Source organism: Syngnathoides biaculeatus, chromosome 9, assembly GCF_019802595.1.
Source record: "Syngnathoides biaculeatus isolate LvHL_M chromosome 9, ASM1980259v1, whole genome shotgun sequence".
Classification (NCBI taxonomy): domain Eukaryota; kingdom Metazoa; phylum Chordata; class Actinopteri; order Syngnathiformes; family Syngnathidae; genus Syngnathoides; species Syngnathoides biaculeatus.
The window spans coordinates 11,865,151-11,886,557 of record NC_084648.1 but is presented as its reverse complement, the minus strand read 5'-3'; the positions used below and the strand labels follow the sequence as shown (position 1 = coordinate 11,886,557).

General features: G+C 37.1%; 1 protein-coding gene and 1 long non-coding RNA gene across 6 annotated transcripts in view; one reads left to right on the top strand and one right to left on the bottom strand.

Moving 5' to 3' along the window:
* The window catches only part of LOC133506539 (uncharacterized), a 116,579-nt gene that overhangs the window by 55,099 nt on the left and 40,073 nt on the right, over positions 1-21,407 (bottom strand). The gene's annotated exons all lie outside the window — the stretch shown is intronic.
* Positions 1,558-20,877, top strand: si:dkey-27h10.2 (uncharacterized). Of its 4 annotated transcripts, XR_009796390.1 has the most exons (11): positions 1,597-1,662; positions 2,744-2,791; positions 4,482-4,643; positions 7,875-7,976; positions 9,447-9,494; positions 9,602-9,681; positions 10,377-10,464; positions 10,936-11,025; positions 14,292-14,465; positions 16,526-16,633; positions 20,402-20,848. XR_009796390.1 is itself a non-coding variant. In XM_061829795.1 (9 exons), exons 1-9 carry the CDS (start codon positions 1,629-1,631, stop codon positions 20,404-20,406), a joined length of 783 nt encoding a protein of 260 aa, XP_061685779.1. In that variant the 5' UTR covers positions 1,558-1,628; the 3' UTR covers positions 20,407-20,877. The 4 variants fall into 4 exon arrangements, 1 of the variants encoding a protein (XP_061685779.1); XR_009796388.1 differs by lacking the exon at positions 2,744-2,791 and having other exon boundaries at positions 1,558-1,662; positions 20,402-20,863; XR_009796389.1 differs by lacking the exon at positions 2,744-2,791 and having other exon boundaries at positions 1,558-1,662; positions 16,529-16,633; positions 20,402-20,843.

Sequence of the window (21,407 nt, the reverse complement as noted above, 5' to 3'; positions counted from 1 at the left end):
CGACACAATTCAGATGCCTTTTGTGTGCCCGAAGGGGAGAAACGCAGCACACTGTTTAGCGCGCCTCCTCCTCCCGCTCGGAAACAATCCGGGAGGGTCTCGCCCAGAGCCGGGTCAACAGAATGGGCTGTGAATCCTGCGCCTCTGAATCTGCCGAGTGGGTGGTCCAGCTCGCTCGCTCACACACATAGAAACGCTCTCCTCCTCCTCCTCCTCCTCCTCTTCTCTCCACAATTAGCTCATCCACTGGGCTCCAGCTGAGCCTGAGGCTGGCCATGGATGAGGGTCTCTCGCCAAGGTGCGGACCCTCGCTCGCATAAAAGTGGAAGACATGAGGATGCGTCGTTGCATCCACTTTTGTGAGCAAGCCCCCTGAACCCCCCTCAAATAAATAAATAAGGGAACACTATACTTGACAATAAAAAGGGAAACTGGGTTCCTTCCAGCAAAAAGAGAAAAATTGTGTTTGTACATGAAAAATTCAAACATTTTGTGACTTGTTGGGTCAATCCCATTTTTTTTCTAAATTGACTTGGCACTAAAAAGTCAAGTTAACGTAAGTTTAAAACAAATGTAAATATAACAACCCCCACGACCCTTGTGAGGATAAGCAGCTACGAAAATGGATGATGATAATTATAAGAATATAACTAAAACCACAAATAAAAGGATCAGCTTCAATTATTTTTAAATGCTACCTGCTTAATTAAATGTATTTCAAATAATATAATTATAATTTATCCAAGAACGTGAACGAAATTGTGATCAATTAAAATTAAAAAATGTTTTTAAGTATTAACTATAATATTATGTACCACAAACTTATATCAATTATGTTTCAACATGAAAAATTTATTAAAATTAAGGAAAGAAAACTTTAAAAAATGTGGAAAAGCTATACAGTACAGGTACATACACATATGTATGCACGTATCTGTATCTATCTGCATAATTATCGGTGTAAGTAAAAAAAAAAAAAAAAAATCAATCTTATGGATAAATTTCAATAAATTAATATAAGATATTCATTTATAAATTGAAAAACATGAATGCAAATTATATATAAATACAAAGCAAGATAAATGCAACGTTAAAAAAATACAAAAATACAAAAACTAAAACTAGATATAAATAAACTCAAAGGTAAGTTTTCTTTTCCAAAACCTTGACTGAGTCATCCTTGCCCTAAACTGCAGCGACATCTAGTGAGTAAAAACCAGTACTAAGGCATGGGGGAAAAGTACAATTAAAAAAAAACATTTACAACAGGTTATTAGTGCTTAAGTTATATGTCTTATTATCCGTCAACGTAATTAAATGAAAACTTGCGCAACGGTGGGTCCCGGATTGACCCTTTGACCCTGTTGAAGTCTGTCAAATGAAGTCATATGAGATGTGTGAGTCACACAAAGTTTGTAAATGTCCCTCACGTATGTGAGGAAAGGTATACAGTAAGTGCTTCTTCCTTTAGCTTGCAGTAGTTTAAGCAAGACGAGAGTGCATCCTGTTGCGGTCTGAGCCTGCCTTCCTCCTCTTTTTCACTTCCGTCTTTTCCACAACTTCAGCTCGACACTTCACGACGCGCATTATTCATATTGTCATATTATTGAATTCTTTTCGTAGGCACCATGCGAACATTTAAGACATCCTTTGTTACACTGGGTAAGTTTGTGGATATTATAAACCAACTTATTTGTGGTATCTTATTAATGTTTGACTGGTTATTGATGTAAATAATACTTTTCATATTTTTTTCATAGTGAGTATTTTTATTCACATTTCCTCAATTTCATTTTATGAATTTATTTGGGAAAAAAACTGTAATCTTAAACACCAGTCAATTGGACTATTAAGTGAACCCAGAGTATACATTAATTTATGGTTTTTGATGTACACGATGTATATTGGATGTATTTCCTTTTGAGTTTTCATCGGTTTACATATATTTTTGGGGGTCATTTTTCTTGACTTCATTTATTTAATTTATTCTGTTTTAAAGGGTCATATCATAGTAAACATATATAAAGTAAATTTACTCATAGCCTAAATACATTAAGTTACTGATGAAGATTATTTTCTCATTTAAAATTTTTTAATTTCATTTTTTTTTTATTATTTTGGAATTGTGCTTTTTTGGGCTGTTTTTAAGTGACGTTTTGATCATTCATTGACATTTACTGATGAAAATGCAAATTATATTCTTCGTTATTGTTTTTAAATGATTTATGTCAAGGAACGGTAAGTTTATTTGTATGGTGCAATTCAACAACAAGGTGCTTTACAAGAGCCTTTCTGGGAGTCTGTGGCGTATAAAAGCTGAATGGAGCATCTCTATGTCTGGTTCCGAGGACTGATAAAAAAAAAAAAAAAAAAAAAACGGATCCAGATGACCTTAGGGGTCGGGAGGGTTCATACTGGGTCAGGAGGTCATTGATCAGGATCAGAACTTTGAAGTCCATCCTCTGAAGGACAGGAAGCTGGACTGATATGGCCCACTTTTTTGCTCTTAGCAAAGCAAAGGAAAGCAAATTTATCTGTATAGCGCATTTCATACATGAGGTAACTCAATGTGCTTTACATGACTAAAGGCATTTGAAAACAAAGAGATAAAACATTTAAAATGGGATAAAAACAATAAAAATGACAAACAAAATATATTTTTTTTTAAAAAGTGAGGACTCCAGCAGCAGAGTTCTGAATATGCAATTGTCTAATGGATTTTTTTTTTTTTTTTTTTTTTTAGGTAGACCTGTAAAGATGCTGTTACAATAATTAAGCCTACTAAAATAATGTATGGAGTATGTCTATATTTATATATTTTTATACATTTTCACAAGATTTATTTCATTAGATTATTATTTCTTCATATTTTCTCATATTTCTCATTTACTTTAAAGTGACAGATAAATCAATAATAAAAAAATAGATGAATAAAAATAGTAATATCACCCCTCGCTTGCATCCATGCACATTTATTGCTGCAATGCCATTTTTTCTATATATAAAATTTTATTGTATCTTTATCTATTCATCTTAAGGTTATTAACATCAGTAAATAAAACCAGTAATACCGAACATCATTCGTCTCTTGATCAAAATGCATTTTTTCCCCCAAAGTTATTTGCACTCTAAATTTTATGGATATTGTTTTACTTTTACTTATTTTGAAATAAAATTTTATTTTCTTCAGTTAATGTTTTTTCAATCTTATCGGGGTTTTTTTCCCATTTACTTTAAAGTGACATTAATTTATATCCATTGCCCAAGAATGAAAGTGTTTGGATGTTTGGTGACGGTCGGAGGGGCTGTAGGCGCAGAATGGCAGCCAAGCTTCCATCAGACTGCCCCCTGCAGAGCAGCTGTGGCTACACAAGTAGTCGTGTAATTGTAGAATGATTGAATTATGCAGTCTTAAAGTGTCTTTGAGTGCCTTGAAAATTGCTCTGTTATTATTAATAATAATAATAATACAATTATTAATGTCCACTAATGCATATTAAAATGTTTATTGTTGTACTTTTTCCATTTTTTAAAATTATTTGCTTTGCAAATTTTCTGCCTCATCCCTCCTGTATTTTCTGCTATTACTTAAAAGGGACAAGCATCTGTAAATTTAGTTGTAACAGTTTAGGTTACATCAATAATATTTATTGATGCAAATGCTTTTTTTTTTTTTCAACATTTGATTTTTTAAAGTCAATGTTAAACTTTCATTAAAATGTTTGCTTTCATGTAACTTAAAGGGAAATTCCGGTGGTTTGGATTAATGCATCCAATAGGTCATGTAATATGTACTCTAGCTTGACAATGTGGTGTTAAATTCTCTCTCATTTAAATGTGGTTTTGAGAAGATTTTTTATTTTTTTAAATTTTTTTTTTTTTTTAATCGGCAACTACCAATTTTCATGGGCGCCGCCATTTTGGCGAGTCACATGACCTACGTGTGTTTGCGCGTCATTCCCGTCCGAAGAACCATCCGAATATTCAACATTATTTACAGCCACAGGTTCAAATCTGTATGGACGTATTCCTCCGTCTTCCCGATCAACCGATATTGCTATTTCTTCCTCAGATGAGGATGAATCCGAGAAATTAGCGCTGGCCACAATTGTTTCCTAACGTAAGCGAGCCTTTGTTGCTGCGCCTATTACGTCACATCCGCGCACATAGGTCATGTGACTCGCCAAAATGGAGAAAAATCTTCTAAAATAACATTAAATGAGAGAGGATTAACATCACATTGTCAAGATAGAGTACATATGCCATGACCTATTGGATACATTGTTCATCCAAACCACCAGAATTTTCCTTTAAAGAGAGTGCATATTAATGAATTAACAAACAACATCTATTTATCCACAGTCCAATATTTGTATGCAATAGAACAATTCTTCAACATATATGAGTGTTGTGTATAAACTTTCATTTCTACAAACAGCGCGAAAAGGCCGCGTTAATGTGGACTGTTTATATCCCCACAGGCGTGGCTTTGGTCTCGTTTGTCGCGTCGCAAACGTCTCAAGGACCTGCGACAGACTCCCGCCCGCTGGACTTCACCGAGGATTTCTACCCTGAAAACATGAGCGGAACCATGAGCTACGCAACCACCCGTGTTACCGAAGCGCGTTGGACGCATCCGGAAGGTGAAGTATGCAAAGCATCACAAGCAGTGGCTCTCACATATTTTCCACAAAGTCTTCTTCTTTTCCTTTCGGCTTGTCCCGTTAGGGGTCGCCACAGCGTGTCATCTTTTCCCATCTAAGCCTATCTCTTGCATCTTCCTCTCTAACACCCACTGTCCTCATGTCTTCCCTCACCACATCCATAAACCTTCTCTTTGGTCTTCCTCTCGCCCTTTTGCCTGGGAGCTCCATCCTCAGCATCCTTCTACCAATATACTCACTCTCTCGCCTCTGAACATGTCCAAACCATCGAAGTCTGCTCTCTCGAATCTTGTCTCCAAAACATCCAACTTTGGCTGTCCCTCTAATGAGCTCATTTCTCATCCTATCCAACCTGCTCACTCCGAGCGAGAACCTCAACATCTTCATTTCTGCCACCTCCAGTTCTGCTTCCCGTTGTTTCTTCAGCGCCACCCGTCTCTAATCCGTACATCATGGCCGGCCTCACCACTGTTTTGTAAACTTTGCCCTTCATCCTAGCAGACACTCTTCTGTCACATAACACACCAGACACCTTTCCCCAGCTGTTCCAACCTGCCTGGACCCGTTTCTTCACCTCCTGACCACACTCTCCATTGCTCTGTATTGTTGACTCCAAATATTTGAAGTCGTCGACCCTCGCTATCTCTTCTCCCTGTAGCCTCACTCTTCCCCCTCCACTTTTCTCATTCACGCACATATATTCTGTTTTACTTCAGCTAATCTTCATTCCTCTCCTTTCCAGTGCATGTCTCCATCTTTCTAATTGTTCCTCTGCATGCTTCCTGCTTTCACTGCATATCACAATATCATCTGCGAACATCATGGTCCAAGGGGATTCCAGTCTAACCTCATCTGTCAGCCTATCCATTACCACTGCAAACAGGAAGGGGGCTCAGAGCTGATCCCTGATGCAGTCCCACCTCCACCTTAAATTCCTCTGTCACACCTAAGGCACACCTCACCATTGTTCTGCTGCCATCATACATGTCCTGTACTATTTTAACATACTTCTATGCCACACCAGACTTACGCATGCAGTACCACAGTTCCTCTCTTGGTACTCTGTCATAGGCTTTCTCTAGATCCACAAAGACACAATGTAGCTCCTTCTGACCTTCTCTGTACTTTTCCACGAGCATCCTCAAGGCAAATAATGCATCTGTGGTACTATTTCTAGGCATGAAACCATACTTTTGCTCGCAGATACTTACTTCTGTCCTGAGTCTAGCCTCCACTACTCTTTCCCATAACTTCATTGTGTGGCTCATCAACTTTATTCCTCTATAGTTCCCACAGCTCTGAACATCCCCTTTGTTCTTAAAAATGGGAACTAGAACACTTTTTGTCCATTCTTCAGGCATCTTTTCGCCCACTAGTATTCTGTTGAATAAGTTGGTCAAAAACTCCACAGCCATCTCTCCAAATTGCTTCCATACCTCTACCGGTATGTCATCAGGACCAACTGCCTTTCCATTTTTCATCCTTTGTAGTGCCTTTCTGACTTCCCCCTTGGTAATCATTTCCACTTCCTGGTCCTTCACACTTGCCTCTTCAACTCTTCCTTCTCTCTCATTTTCTTCATTCATCAACTTCTCAAAGTATTCTTTCCATCTATTTAGCACACTACCGGCACCAGTCAACACATTTCCATCTCTATCCTTAATCACCCTTACCTGCTGCACATCCTTCCCCATCTCTATCCCTCTGTCTGGCCAACCTGGAGAGATCCTTTTCTCCTTCTTTCGTGTCCAACCTGGTGTACATGTCTTCATATGCCTCTTGTTTAGCCTTTGCCACCTCTACCTTTGCCCTACGTCGCATCTCAATGTACTCCTTTCGCCTCTCCTCAGTCCTCTCAGTATCCCACTTCTTCTTCGCTAATCTCTTTCCTTGTATGACTCATTGTATTTTGGGGTTCCACCACCAAGTCTCCTTCTCCCCTTACCAAAAGACACACCAAGTACTCTCCTGCCTGTCTCTCTGGTTACCTTGGCTGTCGTTGTCCAGTCTTCCGGGAGCTTCTGTTTTCCATCGAGAGCCTGTCTTACCTGTTTCCGAAAGACCGAACAACATTCTTCCTTTCTCAGCTTCCACCACATGATTCTCTGCTCTACCTTTGTCTTCTTAATCTTCCTACCCACCACCAGAATCATCCTACATACTACCATCCTATGCTGTCGAGCTACACTCTCCCCTACCACTACTTTACAGTCAGTAACCTCCTTCAGATTACATCGTCTGCACAAAATATAATCCACCTGCGTGCTTCTACCTCCGCTCTTGTAGGTCACTATATGTTCCTCCCTCTTCTGGAAATAAGTGTTCACTACAGCCATCTCCATCCTTTTTGCAAAGTCCACCACCATCTGCCCTTCAAAGTTCCTTTCCTGGATGCCGTACTTACCCATCACTTCTTCATCGCCCCTGTTTCCTTTACCAATATGTCCATTACAATCTGCACCAATCACAACTCTCTCGCTGTCTGGGATGCTCAGAACTACTTCATCTAGTTCCTTCCAGAATTTCTCTTTCAACTCTAGGTCACATCCTACCTGTGGTGCATAGCCGCTAACCACATTATACATAACACCCTCAATTTCAAATTTTAGTCTCATCACCCGATCTGATACTCTTTTCACCTCCAAGACATTCTTCGCCAGCTCTTCCTTTAAAATAACCCCTACTCCATTTCTCTTCCCATCTACTCCGTGGTAGAATAATTTAAACCCTGCTCCTAAACTTCTAGCCTTACTTCCTTTCCACCTGCTCTCTCGGATGCACAGAACATCAACCTTTCTCCTAATCATCATGTCAACCAACTCCTGAGCTTTTCCTGTCATAGTCCCAACATTCAAAGTCCCTACACTCAGTTGTAGGCTCTGTGCATTGGGATGAATTTCAATATCAGTATTATTTCCCACCCCTAACTTCATGACCGATACAAATTCCAACTTTAACTGTAGAACTTTAAAGACATATTTTTCAAACCCAAAACACGCAGTAGATTGAAAACTGACAAAAACTACTTCATAAAAGGTGTTTCTGTTAGTTGTCAGGAGAAAATATCGCTAGCTGGCGGTACTGTTTTCATACTGCAATGTAAGTGAGACATTTTTTTTCCTGAAAATGCAGGTTGAACTCCAAATGTTGAACTCCGAACGTTATACTTTTGACTTTATCGATGCGGCTAATGGAATCTTCTTGTTCCAGGTACCAAATCTGAAGGCACAACCTTAGAAACCACACCCGCACCCCTGACCACTTCCTACATCTACGTCTACACCAAAATGAAGGAAAATCAGAAGGACAAAAGTGAGCCATTTTCCTCTAATAAGAGGCACTAAGAGGAACTAAAGAGCGCTAACTCCATTTTGTCATTTGGCGCGAAACTGATTGAAAAAGCTTACGGCCCTGCGGACTGACTGACTGGCATTGAACTGTTGCGTGTAATAGAGGTCCATATCGAAACAATTGTCAAATCCATCAATATTTCATCAAATATACACGCATATTTCCATCCCGCTTATGCTCACTAGGGGACCTATCCTGGCTAAGTCTGGGCAAGAGGCGAGGTATACATACACACTTAACTGGTTGCCACTCAATTGCAGATTTCATGAAGTATGATTTTTTTTTTTTATTTACACTAACATGCAGATGCGGTGGAACTGAATTGTGCACATACTGCATGTATAAATTGGAAGTTAATATTGCTCAAGCCAGTATTTATATTTTATATTTATTATTTATATTGATTTTATTCCATTGCAATTCTTCATAGGTAAAAAGGCAGACAGAGTAGTCTGTTATTGTATATTTGGAGAAAAGAAATCAAGGTAATGAAGAGGAAAAAGTAAAAAATAAATAAAATTAAAAAGTTGGAAAAAAATTAAAATAGAAAAATAGGTTTTTTGATAACGGGTAGAAACTGATCAGGCTAAAGTCATATTTGTGAGAAAAGTATGCTTTTTTTATTGGAAAAAAATAGAGTTTTTAGGAACAAAGTCTTTACATAAAATAAAAATGTCATTAATTTTAAAATACGATTTTTCTTAAAAGTTGTAAAATTTCAGTGTAGGAATCCAGCTGTAATTTGTCAAGAAAAAAAAGATAAAGAAGTGGACTGTTCTTTCAAATAAGGTAAACAATAATGACAAAAAAATGACAATTTTTTTTTTTTTTTTTTAAGATATAGGGCAGAAACCTAAGCAACTAAATGTCATATTTTCTGTGGGAAAAAAAGTTGGATTTTTCCTAGAAAAAAAAATAAAGAAAATAAAAATATTGGTGTGACAAAAGTCTGAATCTCAGAAGAATAAAATCGGATCTATTGTCAAGAAAAAAATTCTCCTATAACAGTCCTCATTTTACAATTGAAATACTTTTACAATAAAAAAAAAAGTTTAGCTTATTTTTTAAAATCTTTTATCTTTTTCTTGTAAAAATCTTAACAAGAGTAGAGTTGCAATTATTTTTTAGAAATAAAATGTAGTTTTAGGAAAAAGTTGTATTATTGGGAAGATTAAGTTATATCTTTTAAAGAGGAAAAAAGTTCCAACTAAAATAACGATCCACTTTTTTTTTTAAAGTGGCAATTTTATCAGGATAAAGATTTTTTTTTCTTCAAAACATAACATTTTTTTAATGAAAAAAAATTACATAAAATTCAGCGTACACGTACAAGGGGGGTACAGATACTCTTCAACTTTTATAAGACAATTTTTGAGAAATAAAGTTGTAATCTGACAAGAAATGTTGTTTCCTGTATCTTTTATTGAACAGGTCCCACCACAGCAAAGGCCAATCCTGCCAAATCCAATGACAGCATTGGTGAGTGGCCTCCTTATTTTTGTTTATTTCATTTTACATCTATTATGAGTGTTGGCTAAATGTTACTTATTAAGAAAACAAGTAATAAATTATGTGTCCCTCCCAAGGTATCATCATCGCCGTTTTGATCATCGTGGTCGCCATCGGAATAGGCATCGCTTGCTACATCTCGAGGAAGCGAGGAAGGGTGAGTGGTGATAGTTTAGTTAGTTTTGGTGATAGTAAAAAAAGGATAACATAATAAATTAAGTCACAAAAGATGCTGGGAAAAAAACGAAAAATTTGCTATTTTTTAATTATTATTATCTATGTAACGGTATCTCTGTTTATATTTATTTAACATCAATTGTATTTTTTTTTTAAAAAAAAAAAGGTTGTCATTTTATAAGAATAGTTGGGGAAAAAAGTCAGAATTTTCCACTTTGGGCTCTATGAAAAAGCGCTGAAAACTGTTAGTCTAAAATAGATCATTTTATTTAATTTTTGAATTTTGTGACAAAACAGCTGCATTTTCTTTCCTCAAGAAATGTCATATTACAACAAACATAACTCATTAAATTGATGTACTATTACCAGAACTACGTTGTATTCCCTTCCCTTCCCGCCACCCCAAAAAACAACTAATTCAACAAGAATGATTTCAGATTTTTTGAGGGGGAGGGGGTGCTCCATCATAGTAATAAAGCCCTATTTTTTGGGGAGAAAGTAAATTATTATAACGTGATTAATTTTTGGGAAAAGCTTGTGTTGTAATGAGAATCAAGTACATACACTTGTATTTGTAAGAGAATAAATTCCTTAAAAAAAGTACCCCCCCCCAAAAAAAAAAATATCTTTATACAATTGTATATATAATCTTCCAAAACTTTTTCTGTCTTTTAGCGCTACTCTGTTGACTTCTCCACGAGGGCGGATGAAGCCGACATTCCTCTCAGCACCGTGTTAGCCAACGACAGCGCGCCGCAAAACGGTGGGTCATCCTGTGGATAATATAAAAAGTATACACAACCCTCTTCAAATGCCAGGTTTTTGTGACGGAGACCAAGATAAATCATTTCATTTTTCACCATTAATGTGACCTACAGCCAGTAGAACCCATTTGAAGGAAATGCAAAAGAAAACAAAGTGACATGATGCGATCACACAAGTGTGCACACCCTTTTGCAACTAGGCAGGAAGCTGTGTTCTGAATTAACCAATCACGTTACAATGCATGGGAAATGCATACACCTGCTGACATTTAAAGTGTGATGAACCCAAAATAACTTTCAGGTGTTCTATCTTAGCGGTTATCCTCGCTAAAATACCCCCCCCCTCCCCCACAATTGAGTTGGTCACAGTGATCGTGGCATTCAAACAGGGATATGTAGACTTTTTATATCTGCCATATATAAACGATGTATTTACAAATTGGTACAGCAATATTACGTTCCCCATTCAGGTTTGCAGACGTTTGAAAGTGGTGACGTGCGCTCAAAAGAAGAAGAAAAAGAAGAAGCATCAAAAAATGCAGAGGAAGACGAGACAAAAGGTAAGAGAGCGATTTTTGTGATGAATTAATATCCTCTTTCTTAAGACCGAAAAACGGAAGTGCACTTTACAGCAAAAACAGCTCCCTGCACAGTGTTAAATATAAACTTGAATATTTTATCCGTGTATTTGTTGGAATTTCTAACTCCCCCCCCCCCCTCCAATATGTAAGATTGTGAAATTGATTCAGCTGTACCAGGGTCAAACTCTTCTGTGTCCCCCATATAACATTGGAATAAAGAGATTTTTTTTTTTTTTTTTTTTGTAAGTACACAAAAAAAAAAGTACAACTTGTGGATTTTTAGGTCTCTGACGAAAACAGCCACAAAAAAGTCAAAGCAGAATAAAAGCACAAGGAGAAAAATGTGAAACATGGTAATATGGGCATTGGGAAAAAAAAAATAATAAATAAGGGAAAAAAAAAATCACCTTATATTTGGACTTAAGGCTCATAATTATGACAAAAAATCCCCTTTATTCTCGTTTATTACAAGAATTAAGTGATTTTTTTTTCCGTAATCTTTCATTCATTCGTAAATTGTCCGTAAAGAACATATTTTTAAGTGGCGCCACAGTGGGTGATTGATTTGAGTGTCTGCATCAACAGTTCTGAGGACCGGGGTTCAAATCCCAGCCCCGCCTGTATGGAGTTTGCATGTTCTTCCCGTGTCTGTGTGGCTTTTCTCCGGGCACTTCAGTTTCCTCCCACATCCCAAGGACATGCATTCATTGGAGACTCTAAATTGTCCATAGGTGTGATTGTGCATGTGCTGTGCCCAATGACTGGCTGACAACCAGCTCAGGATGTAGCCCGCCTCCTGCCAGAAGTTAGCTGGGATTGGCTCCAGCACTCCCGCAACCCTTGTGAGGATAGATAATGGATGGATGGATTTTTTTTATAACCCCTAATTTAATCTCGTGCTATCCGGACTTTCTCCTCATCACTCTACTGCTACTGTGCTACGCAGTAAACTTGTTGACCACATGAGGGACCCTGTTGACAAAACTGGTTCCTATGAGAACAACTGCGGGTTATTTTTTTTACTCCTTGAGTGATCATGTCCACAACATGGAAAAAGGTTTTCTTTTTAAACGCTATGTGACAAACTATATTCCCAAAGGCATTTATGATGGCGTTCAAATACAGCAGTGTTCTCATCATATTCGAAGTCTCCTACGTGTTCTTGTTTGACTCTCACCTTTCATTCTTTCTCTCCCTCTTTCTTTCTTTCTTTTCGCCTCCCTCCCTCCCAGACAATGTTAACATTCACCGGGGTCATGTTTGAGCTTGCCTCACGGCCTTAAGGCAACTCTTTGTCTTGGCGCAGAGTGTTAATGGCCAATTTGGAAAGAGAAGGAATGGTCCTTCCTCTCATGGGAAACAACGCATGAAAGCATGGAGCAGACCAAGTGAACAAAATATTGAAGATTTTTAAAAAATGGTCTCTCACACTACAAAGCTTTACTGTAAATCAGTTTTATTCAGTGCCTGAAATGGTAACGAAACAAAACTTAGATGAGAAAAATATTCGACAAAGCTGTGATCGATGAAATGCTGACAAATGAAACATTAACAAAAAAAAATGTTTGATGGAAAATATAAAATTGGACAAAATGAAACAAAATGTTGATGAAAGAGAACTCGGATCAAATGAAAAGCTGACAAAAAACAAACAAACAAAGGAAAAAAAATCTACAAACTCAAACTTCAACAAAAGGAAAATGTGATTAAAAAAAAAAATAATAAAAATAAAAAAGACCCGTGACAAAATAAAGCTTTGACAAAACAAAAATTTGACAAAGCTACCAAAATTCAACTTTGGAAAAACATTACTCAAATTTATCTTACAGAAGTAGATCCTGACCTTTGACCATACATTTGAGCAGTGTGAGGCCAAGCTAACAAATACTGAAGGTGTTCATGTGGTAGTGATATACGGTCAAGTGTATAATTAGACACGCCATATGGAAAGAAAAAAAAAAGGACAAATAATATGATTGACAGCAGCCAAGAACGACGTCATTCAGAACGAGGGAAAACTGTTGCCCTTCTGTATCTTCAAACTGTAATATTTTATAATAAATTGAGGATTCAGGAATCAAATGAGCACGAAAAAGTTGTAAATTACATGAATTGTTGTTTTACAGTAAATCAATGAATTTCTTTGTTTATATTGTGATTTTATTTTATTTTTTAAGTTATATATGAATAATTGGAAAGTGGCATTTTCTCTAAATGTTATGAATGATGCCTTTGTTCTCCTATTATTTCAACTTCATTCTCATAATTAGTCATAATATCATAAGCATTACTGTCAACCGCATACTTTGACAAACAATAAACTACACTTTGCCTCCGAAAAAATGAACATTATCCTCACGATATTAAGCTTGCGTTTCTCGTCGTATTATCGCGTTCCTCCACAAAACTGTTGAAGCACAGAAATGTAATCGTTTATTGTAAGGATCCGTTACCTCGAAACGACGCCGGCCTTAATCTCATCTTTCCCTGCACCTAACACCCCCCCCCCCCCCACCCGGTCTAATAATGACACGTCCGCTTTACTTCACATCCACGCATCGAACAGCTGCTGCACATCCGAGCTGTTCAGTAATTAGACCACCCATTAGCGCCATTAGACTTGGAATGGAACGCAGTACAAATACTTCATGACTGTACTCGTGTAGAATCTTCACACATCTGTACTTGACTGTGTTCGTGATATTTAAGGCAACTTTTACAATTACTCCACTACAATTTCAAAACAAAATGTATAGTTTTATGATACATTTCCCCTCACAAGCTACTACAAACTAAAATCCAAACTTTTTTTTATGTGACCTGTACACATCAAGACATGCAATTTTGGAATACACTCAATAAATGGGGGGGGGGAACTACAAATAAACTACTACTAATACTTTTACTTCCAATACCTAAAGTTAATCTAAAAAGTCACATTCAAACTAATTAATGGCAATCAGCACATAACTGTCACTACATAATTTAAACTCCCAAATAAAGTTCAGATGTTCTAGTAAGCTTTTCCTGATTTATGATAATGAAGCGCAGCAAATGTAAGATAATTTTTGCCACTTTTTCCCAGGTAATAGTCTAAAAGACAATTCTAAGCTTTGTTTATAAGATATTAGTAATGAAGTAATGCTTTCAGGTACTTTACTCAAAACTGGCAAATAAAAATTGCAGAACTTTGATTTTTTTTTTTTCCCCCGAGAGAGCAATTTGTGTTTATTGTACCCTCACAGCTGAAGCTGCAGCTGAGTCTGCAGCTCCACCTTCAGACGATTTAGAGGACAAAGTCGAAAACGCAGAGCCAGCGAAACTCGACCAACCAGACCAACAAATTGCCGAGGGGACTGCTGAGGAGAGTCCGAAGAACGAGAACAACAGCAACAATGCCGGGATGGCGGAGAGGAAAGGTGGAATTTCTGATACAAATCCAACGATCAAATCAAATGGTGGGAGGTGGCAAAATTAAATTGATTTGCGAGTTTATAATTTCTTCCATGACTAAGTCGCATACCTCAAATTAACTTTCCCCATCGAAATGAATTCAAATGCCATTAATTTGTTCCAGCGCTGAAAAAATACTTTAACTTATTTGTGGTGATGAATTGAAATATAAACATTTTTCTTTGATTGCTACATATTTTCAGATCACTTTCACTTTAATCTTCCTATATATCATCGAAGTACATTACTTTTACTGCTTTGCTAATCTGACAACATGCACACATCTGTGTTTTTCGATGATTTCAACCTTTAATTCAGTAGACAAAATTTCCTTCTTTTCCCAGCACTCACGTGCTTAAGACTCATGATTAGAATTAAGAAATTTGGCAAAATCCCTGCACAAACCGGAAACTTAAGTACAAAAGTAAAAAGTGTTGGGTCCCCCCCCCCCCTTAGCAATTATATATGATACCCTTTTGGATAGATTACGACAACGAGAATTTAAAAAAGGTTAGTGAAAACTTCCCCACAAAATAATTTTGTACTGCTTGTAATTTGAATTTAGAAAAATTATTTAGAAAAATATTGTTAATCTTGTGAACAGATTGAAAAAAGCAAAATTTAAAAAATGATGAAAAATTGACATTTTTTATCATTTCATGGAGAAACAGATACCTGAGAAAATTTAAGTACAGTAGCAAAGTATTTGTACTTATTACCGTACTTGTACTATAATTTATAACTTTCTACAACTGCAATGGGTCACCATGTAGCAGCATAACGTCATAATGTTATTTACCAACATTCCTCTTTAGCAACTTGTCTAGTTTCTTCACGCATTTCGGGTGTGGGGCAGAGGGGGAGCGGTGTTGCAATATTTTCCACATTAGACAATCTTGTTGAGTAAACTTGAAGTCATTTTTCAAGTCCATGAAATACAGTACGTCTCACAGTTTGGAGCGTTAAAAATATGTAGTGTTCCCTCTCATATTAATGATTCCCTACTGACAGATTCACCAATTCACTGATTTATGTATTTATTTATTTATTTATTAGCCGAGCATCTGTTGTTTTCCTGAAAAACTCAATTATTTGTTGTTGTCTTATATAAAAAGTAACACTTTGGTGTCAACCTGTGGTATCTTGATGCCAAGAAACTGTGTTGAAGCTAGTTAAGGAGCTTCATGTATTGCTTTGTCACCGCCTGTAGGCAAATATAAAGCTTTTGGAAGTGCGTCAATTACAAATGCATTTTCACAATAGGGAGGGAAGAGGGTATTATACATTGTGATAGCATGTAATATTCTGACTTAATTATTAGAAGGATAGCGATGAAATATGACAACGATGACAATTTAGAAGAAGGGAAGGTGTGTAATTTTCAAAACCTGACTGAAGGGCACCACCTAAAAATGGTTAGATTAAGAGAAAAGCTATGTCATAAGAGAGAAAAGAAAAAGTCAGAAAAGTACGGAAAATAAAATCGCATGAATAAAGTTATTTTGAGATGTTCAAATTCCTACACGATTGCAATTTTGCAACTTTGGTCCCATAAGTTAAGTGTTGAAATGACAATTATTTTTTTAAAAAGTCAAAACAATTATCAGAATACAATAGTAAAAAGCACAGGAAAGTCATTCACGACAATAATTTTCTTAATGTAAGAATTATTTGAAATATTTGTATTTTTTCTTTGTTTGAAAAAATCTCATTTATCACCCAAAAGTCACAATAATTCCACAATTATTGTTGAACCCAGCTAGTAGTTTGGCTTGCTAGCTTTACTTCACATTACAATAAATTTCCTAACTTTCGACGAGCCATTTTAGAGGTAGTTGGTGGTTACTGATGTATCAATGGGGTGAGCAAGCAACTTAGTTTGTACTTGTTTTTTTATTAATTCGTTCATTTTTTTAACTCATTCTTGTTTGTCAGTTAGTTTAGTCTCTCGCCTTTTGCACCATCTGTAGGATGTACCGTACTGTAAACAATTGTCACACAGGCTTATATTTGTTCATCATTGAAGCAGATTTCCAATCGTCCACCACGTTTTGGATGATTTCCCTCGACGGCCAGGTGTGAGACATGACCCCCACCCTCCCCTCGGTGGCTGTTCTGATCTCCATAAAACACCGTAAGTCACACCGCAGCTGACGTCCGGCCAGCTCAGTTCGTAGTAACAGGAGACCGGTCTGCATAAATCCAGTCAACTTAAAACCACTGGACTGAGTGTGGCCCCCAACGCCCACAAGAAATAGACCAAACCAATCAATCTTTCAGCAATACCTTTGTATTGGCTTTTTATTGGCTATATGCAAAGTGAGGCGAGCTGTCAAGTTGCATTTACGGGCTGTCAAAGCAACAGGTGGTGCTATAAACCAAAACCGTATGTCGGTTCCAATTCAAAGCCTGATGTTGGCTAACCTGAACCTCTCTTACAAGATCCAACCCTACCCTAACCATGACCTTTTAACCCAAATCCTAATGTCACGCTGAGAAGTGTTTTTTTTTTTTTTTTTTTTTTGTTTCTCGATGGATGTTTGACTGCCAAATTAAACCACACCTCGCCTGACTGCCATCTGCAAACTGTTACTGTATGTTGTCGACTATTATTTTAATCTGGGCCCTTTTCTCTTTTTCTTTTTTTCCAACTTTAGTTCATCATTAATGAATGCTGTCTGTTTCCGTGTTCAGCAAGCTTTCCGATGATACCAAACTTAAAGGGAAAATCCGCTGGTCTGCATTAACAATGTATCCAACAGGTCATGTAATACGTGTAATCGAGCCTTTGTTGCGGCACGTAACACGTCACATCCGCACACATAGGTCATGTGACTCGCGAAAATGGCAGCGCCCCTGAAAATTCGTGACTGTCGATAAAAATCTTCTCAAAACACTATTAAATGAGAGAGGATTTAACATCACATTGTCAAAATAGAGTACATATTCAATGACCTATTGGATACATTTTTTATGTAGACCAGTGGATTTTCCCTTTAAAAATAATGTAGATTAAGGAAGTTATGGAGGCTGTGTATATTTGAAACTCTGATTTCACAAAAAAGTCACACCCAAAATCTCAATCCCCATTGTCTTTGTAGTACTATGTTGGCCAGAAATTAATGAATTTTCAAAGATATCATCACCTTTCTTAATATTTGTCACTAGATAATCACCCATCCATCCAATTGCTGTAGTGCTTATCCTCACAAGGATAGCCGCCATGTTGGTTGGAGCCAATCCCAGCTCACTCTGGACGAGTGGTGGGTTACACCCTGAACTGGTCAATATCCAATCGCAAGGCACATATAAACAACCATTCGCAATGACATACACACCTATAGGCAATTTAGAGATTTCAATTCACCTACCTGTTTTAATTGTACTTTTTTCTTACACACACACACACACACCACACACCACATATATATATATATATATATATGTAGTCATTTGTATTATTTTCCCCCTGTTTTAAATGTTTTATTTCTTTGTATTCAAATCATTTTAATCATGTTTCGTACATTTAGTTAACTTGCGTATGAAATGAGCTATATTAATCAATTTCCTTTGCTTTACCTTCCCACCTGTGCTGCGTTATTAGCTAGCCTCGACTGCGCATCCTGCACTTGCTTTGCCAGTCTTTTACTGTTTTATACGCTAACATTTGTTTGGTGTCAGCTGGGCAGTAAAAATAGAGATCCTTGTCCTGTTTGCACACCAACAAAAAGAAGCCCCCTTTCCAAGTAAAGAAACTATTTTGTCTACGGGAGTCCAGCCACCCGTCAAACATGAAAGCCTGGCAATGCTGAAGGGAAAATAACATGCTGCGCTTCCCTGCTTCCCTAATTATGCTGCTGTGGTTTATGACTTGTCAGCGAACAAGCATTACTCGACAGCGTCCCGATGACGAATGGCCTTTCAACTTTGCCTTTTTTTTTTTTTGTCCAGCTTCCAAAACCAGGTGGGAACAAGTGAAGGGGTCACTTGTTTTACTTATTCTACAAATGATTCAACACGTTCCCTCACAGGCTCATAATGACGACGTTGGTCATATTTCAGAATGCATTTTGTAATTTCTCCACAGACAAATTCCTAGCTTGTTGACTGTGATTGTATGATTCTACCGTAGTCTCATGACAACTTTTCCAATTATGACGTCGAAGTGTCACCTTGTGGTGCAATCTATTCATTTTTGATTTGATGATTTTGAACTAACCTTACACCTGAAGTCACCTGGGCCAGGGTCCAGGTTCTTGTGCCACTGAACAGGATAAGCAGCACAGAAAATAGATCAGTAGATGAAATCATGTGTAGTCTTAGTAAATTGCCTTAGCTCTGCTAGGTACACATGGCATTAAGTCTTAAAGTGAGTTCTCACTAAATTCAATATTAACAATTAGTGATATGAGATTACATACAAAGTCACTGCAAATGTGAGAATAGACAATTTTTTTGCGAGGTGGAACAAAAAATACGTTTGGCACGGGACAGGTGGGGCAAACCTGTGAAAATTAGCTTCTTCAGCAATGCTAGAAAACGACAACTTTATGTTATGATCACAAGTCACGTTAGCCACTTTGGTGTGTGGAGAGTAATATGTGTGAGCTAATTACCTACTCAGTCCGTGAAGGATAACGTTGCATTGAAAATCCGTGTTAAGAATATTAACTACCGTATTTTCCGCACTATAAGGCGCACCGCATTATAAGGCACACCTTCAATGAATGGCCTATTTTAAAACTTTTTTCATGTATAAGGCGCACCCCATTATAAGGCGCACTGGATTATAAGGCACACAGAACAGATGCTACAGTTTGGGGTTAAGTTGTGCATCCATAAGACGGAGCTGCACGAAAGGCTCAGTATTGATCCATATATAAAGCACACCAGATTATAAGTTGCACCGTCAGCTTTTGAGAGAATTAAAGGCTTTTAGGTGTGCCTTATAGTGTGGAAAATACGGTACTTTGTGGGTGATACTTGCTCCATGGTGTGAGAAGGCTAATGTTGAGATAGGCCTGATCCACACAGTTTCTCTGTTATAGACCCCACCCCATGAAAATAAAAACATTACATCAACAATTATGGTGGTAAATTGAACACGTTTAATATTCAAGCTTGACGGCCAAACTTATTTCGGACTCTATTATCAGGACAAATTCACTCTTAGCATATCTCAGACCAGAGGAAAATCACACATAAGATCGTTTGGTTTTTGTCATTCTTGGTCAAGAAGGGACATAATAAATATGGGACAAAATACCTCCATTATCATTATGTCTTTATCGATTCCTAGAGAATCTAGTTAGCAACTTCGTACTCGATGAGTACTCAAATGTTGTGTAAACAAGTTGCATTAGCAACTTTATCCACACAGGTTACTCTTCAATGTTGTGTTAGCAAGTCCCAGTAGCTACTCGGCAGGTAAAGCCTAACACAAGTAAAAAAAGTTTGAAGAATTTTTGGGAATATTTTTGGAAATACAATTTTTAAATTTAGGACTTTAGTGTGAGGACCATATGTTCATTTAAATAACTGAAACATTTATGCAACTGACTTGCTCTTGTTTGAATCCCTAATAACATATTATTGAAGGCAATTTAAATTGGGACAAATCCCGGAGCAACGCCATCTTGAAGGGAACGCTCTGGTTAGCAGGCCCTTCGCGCTAATACACGTAAATCTCATCAATGGCGGTGTGTCAGGATTATGTCACTTTGCCTCTTGCTCAAACAGCTGTTTCTGCGTGGAGGTCAAAGTTCACGGCAGAGGCCACATAAACTTTGGCAGAGCATAAGTTCCAAGTGGGCAAAAAGCAGGTGACGGCTGTGGGACAGGATACAAGGATGCATTGCTTTCATTGTTCACTGACTCACTATTTCTTTCTTTCTTTTTCCAGATTAAGAGACAAACTACTGGAAAAACAAAGGAAATTATTTGTGGAAATGATTAATCCATGGTAGGTGAAAGGTTAAAAATTTGAAAGCATTATAAATGATTCACTTAACATCAGTGTAAGGTTTACGCTTTTCTGGAAATGTATGATAAGTGAAACAGTGTAAGAGTAAGACGTTACAATGTAATATGGAAAAAAAAAGTTATTTTGTATCATTTTATTTTGCAGAATTGTTGTTAAATATTGCAAAAAAGGAGGTTATAGAAGATTAGTTAATCTTGTTTGCTTATTGTAATTGTTATAATGTTTTTATTATAATTGTTTATCTTGAATTGCTTTTATTTCTTAGTGTAGTTCTTCATGTGTACAGCACTTTGCTTTTATCTATGTTTGTGGTTGAAGTGCTTTGTAAATAAAGTTTGAGTTTATTTGCGTTACAATGCTGTACAGTATTTTGTCACTGACCAACAAAAAAACATGTAACTAACTTTGTAACTTTATTGTTTTAATCCGAAGAAACAACAAGAAATCGTTTGTGTGTTTTGGATGAAAAACAAAAGTATTGGGTATTTTGCGTTTTGCTGACCAATGGGAAACCAAGTACAGTTTAATCCAGAAGTTTAAACACACTGTGCAAAAACAAACATTTCATTTTTCGTCTCACTGTCTGAAGTTAAATCAGACTAAACCTCTCCTGTTTCAGGCCAAGCAGGATCACCAAAATTCTTTAATTTTGTTAAATGCCACAACTACGGGAGAAATAATTTCTTAGAGAATTTTAATATTTTCATCAAGGTCAGAAGTTCACGTGCACGAGAAGTACTATGTCTTTAAAGAACATGGGGAACCCTAGATGATGAGGTCATGGTTTTGGAAGCTCCTGATAGGTTAACTGACAACATGTGAGTTAATTGACTGCACACCTGGGGATGTATTTAAGGCCACACCTCAAACACTCCGCTTCTTCGTTTGAAATCATGAGAAAATCAAAAGAAATTAGCTAAGAAAT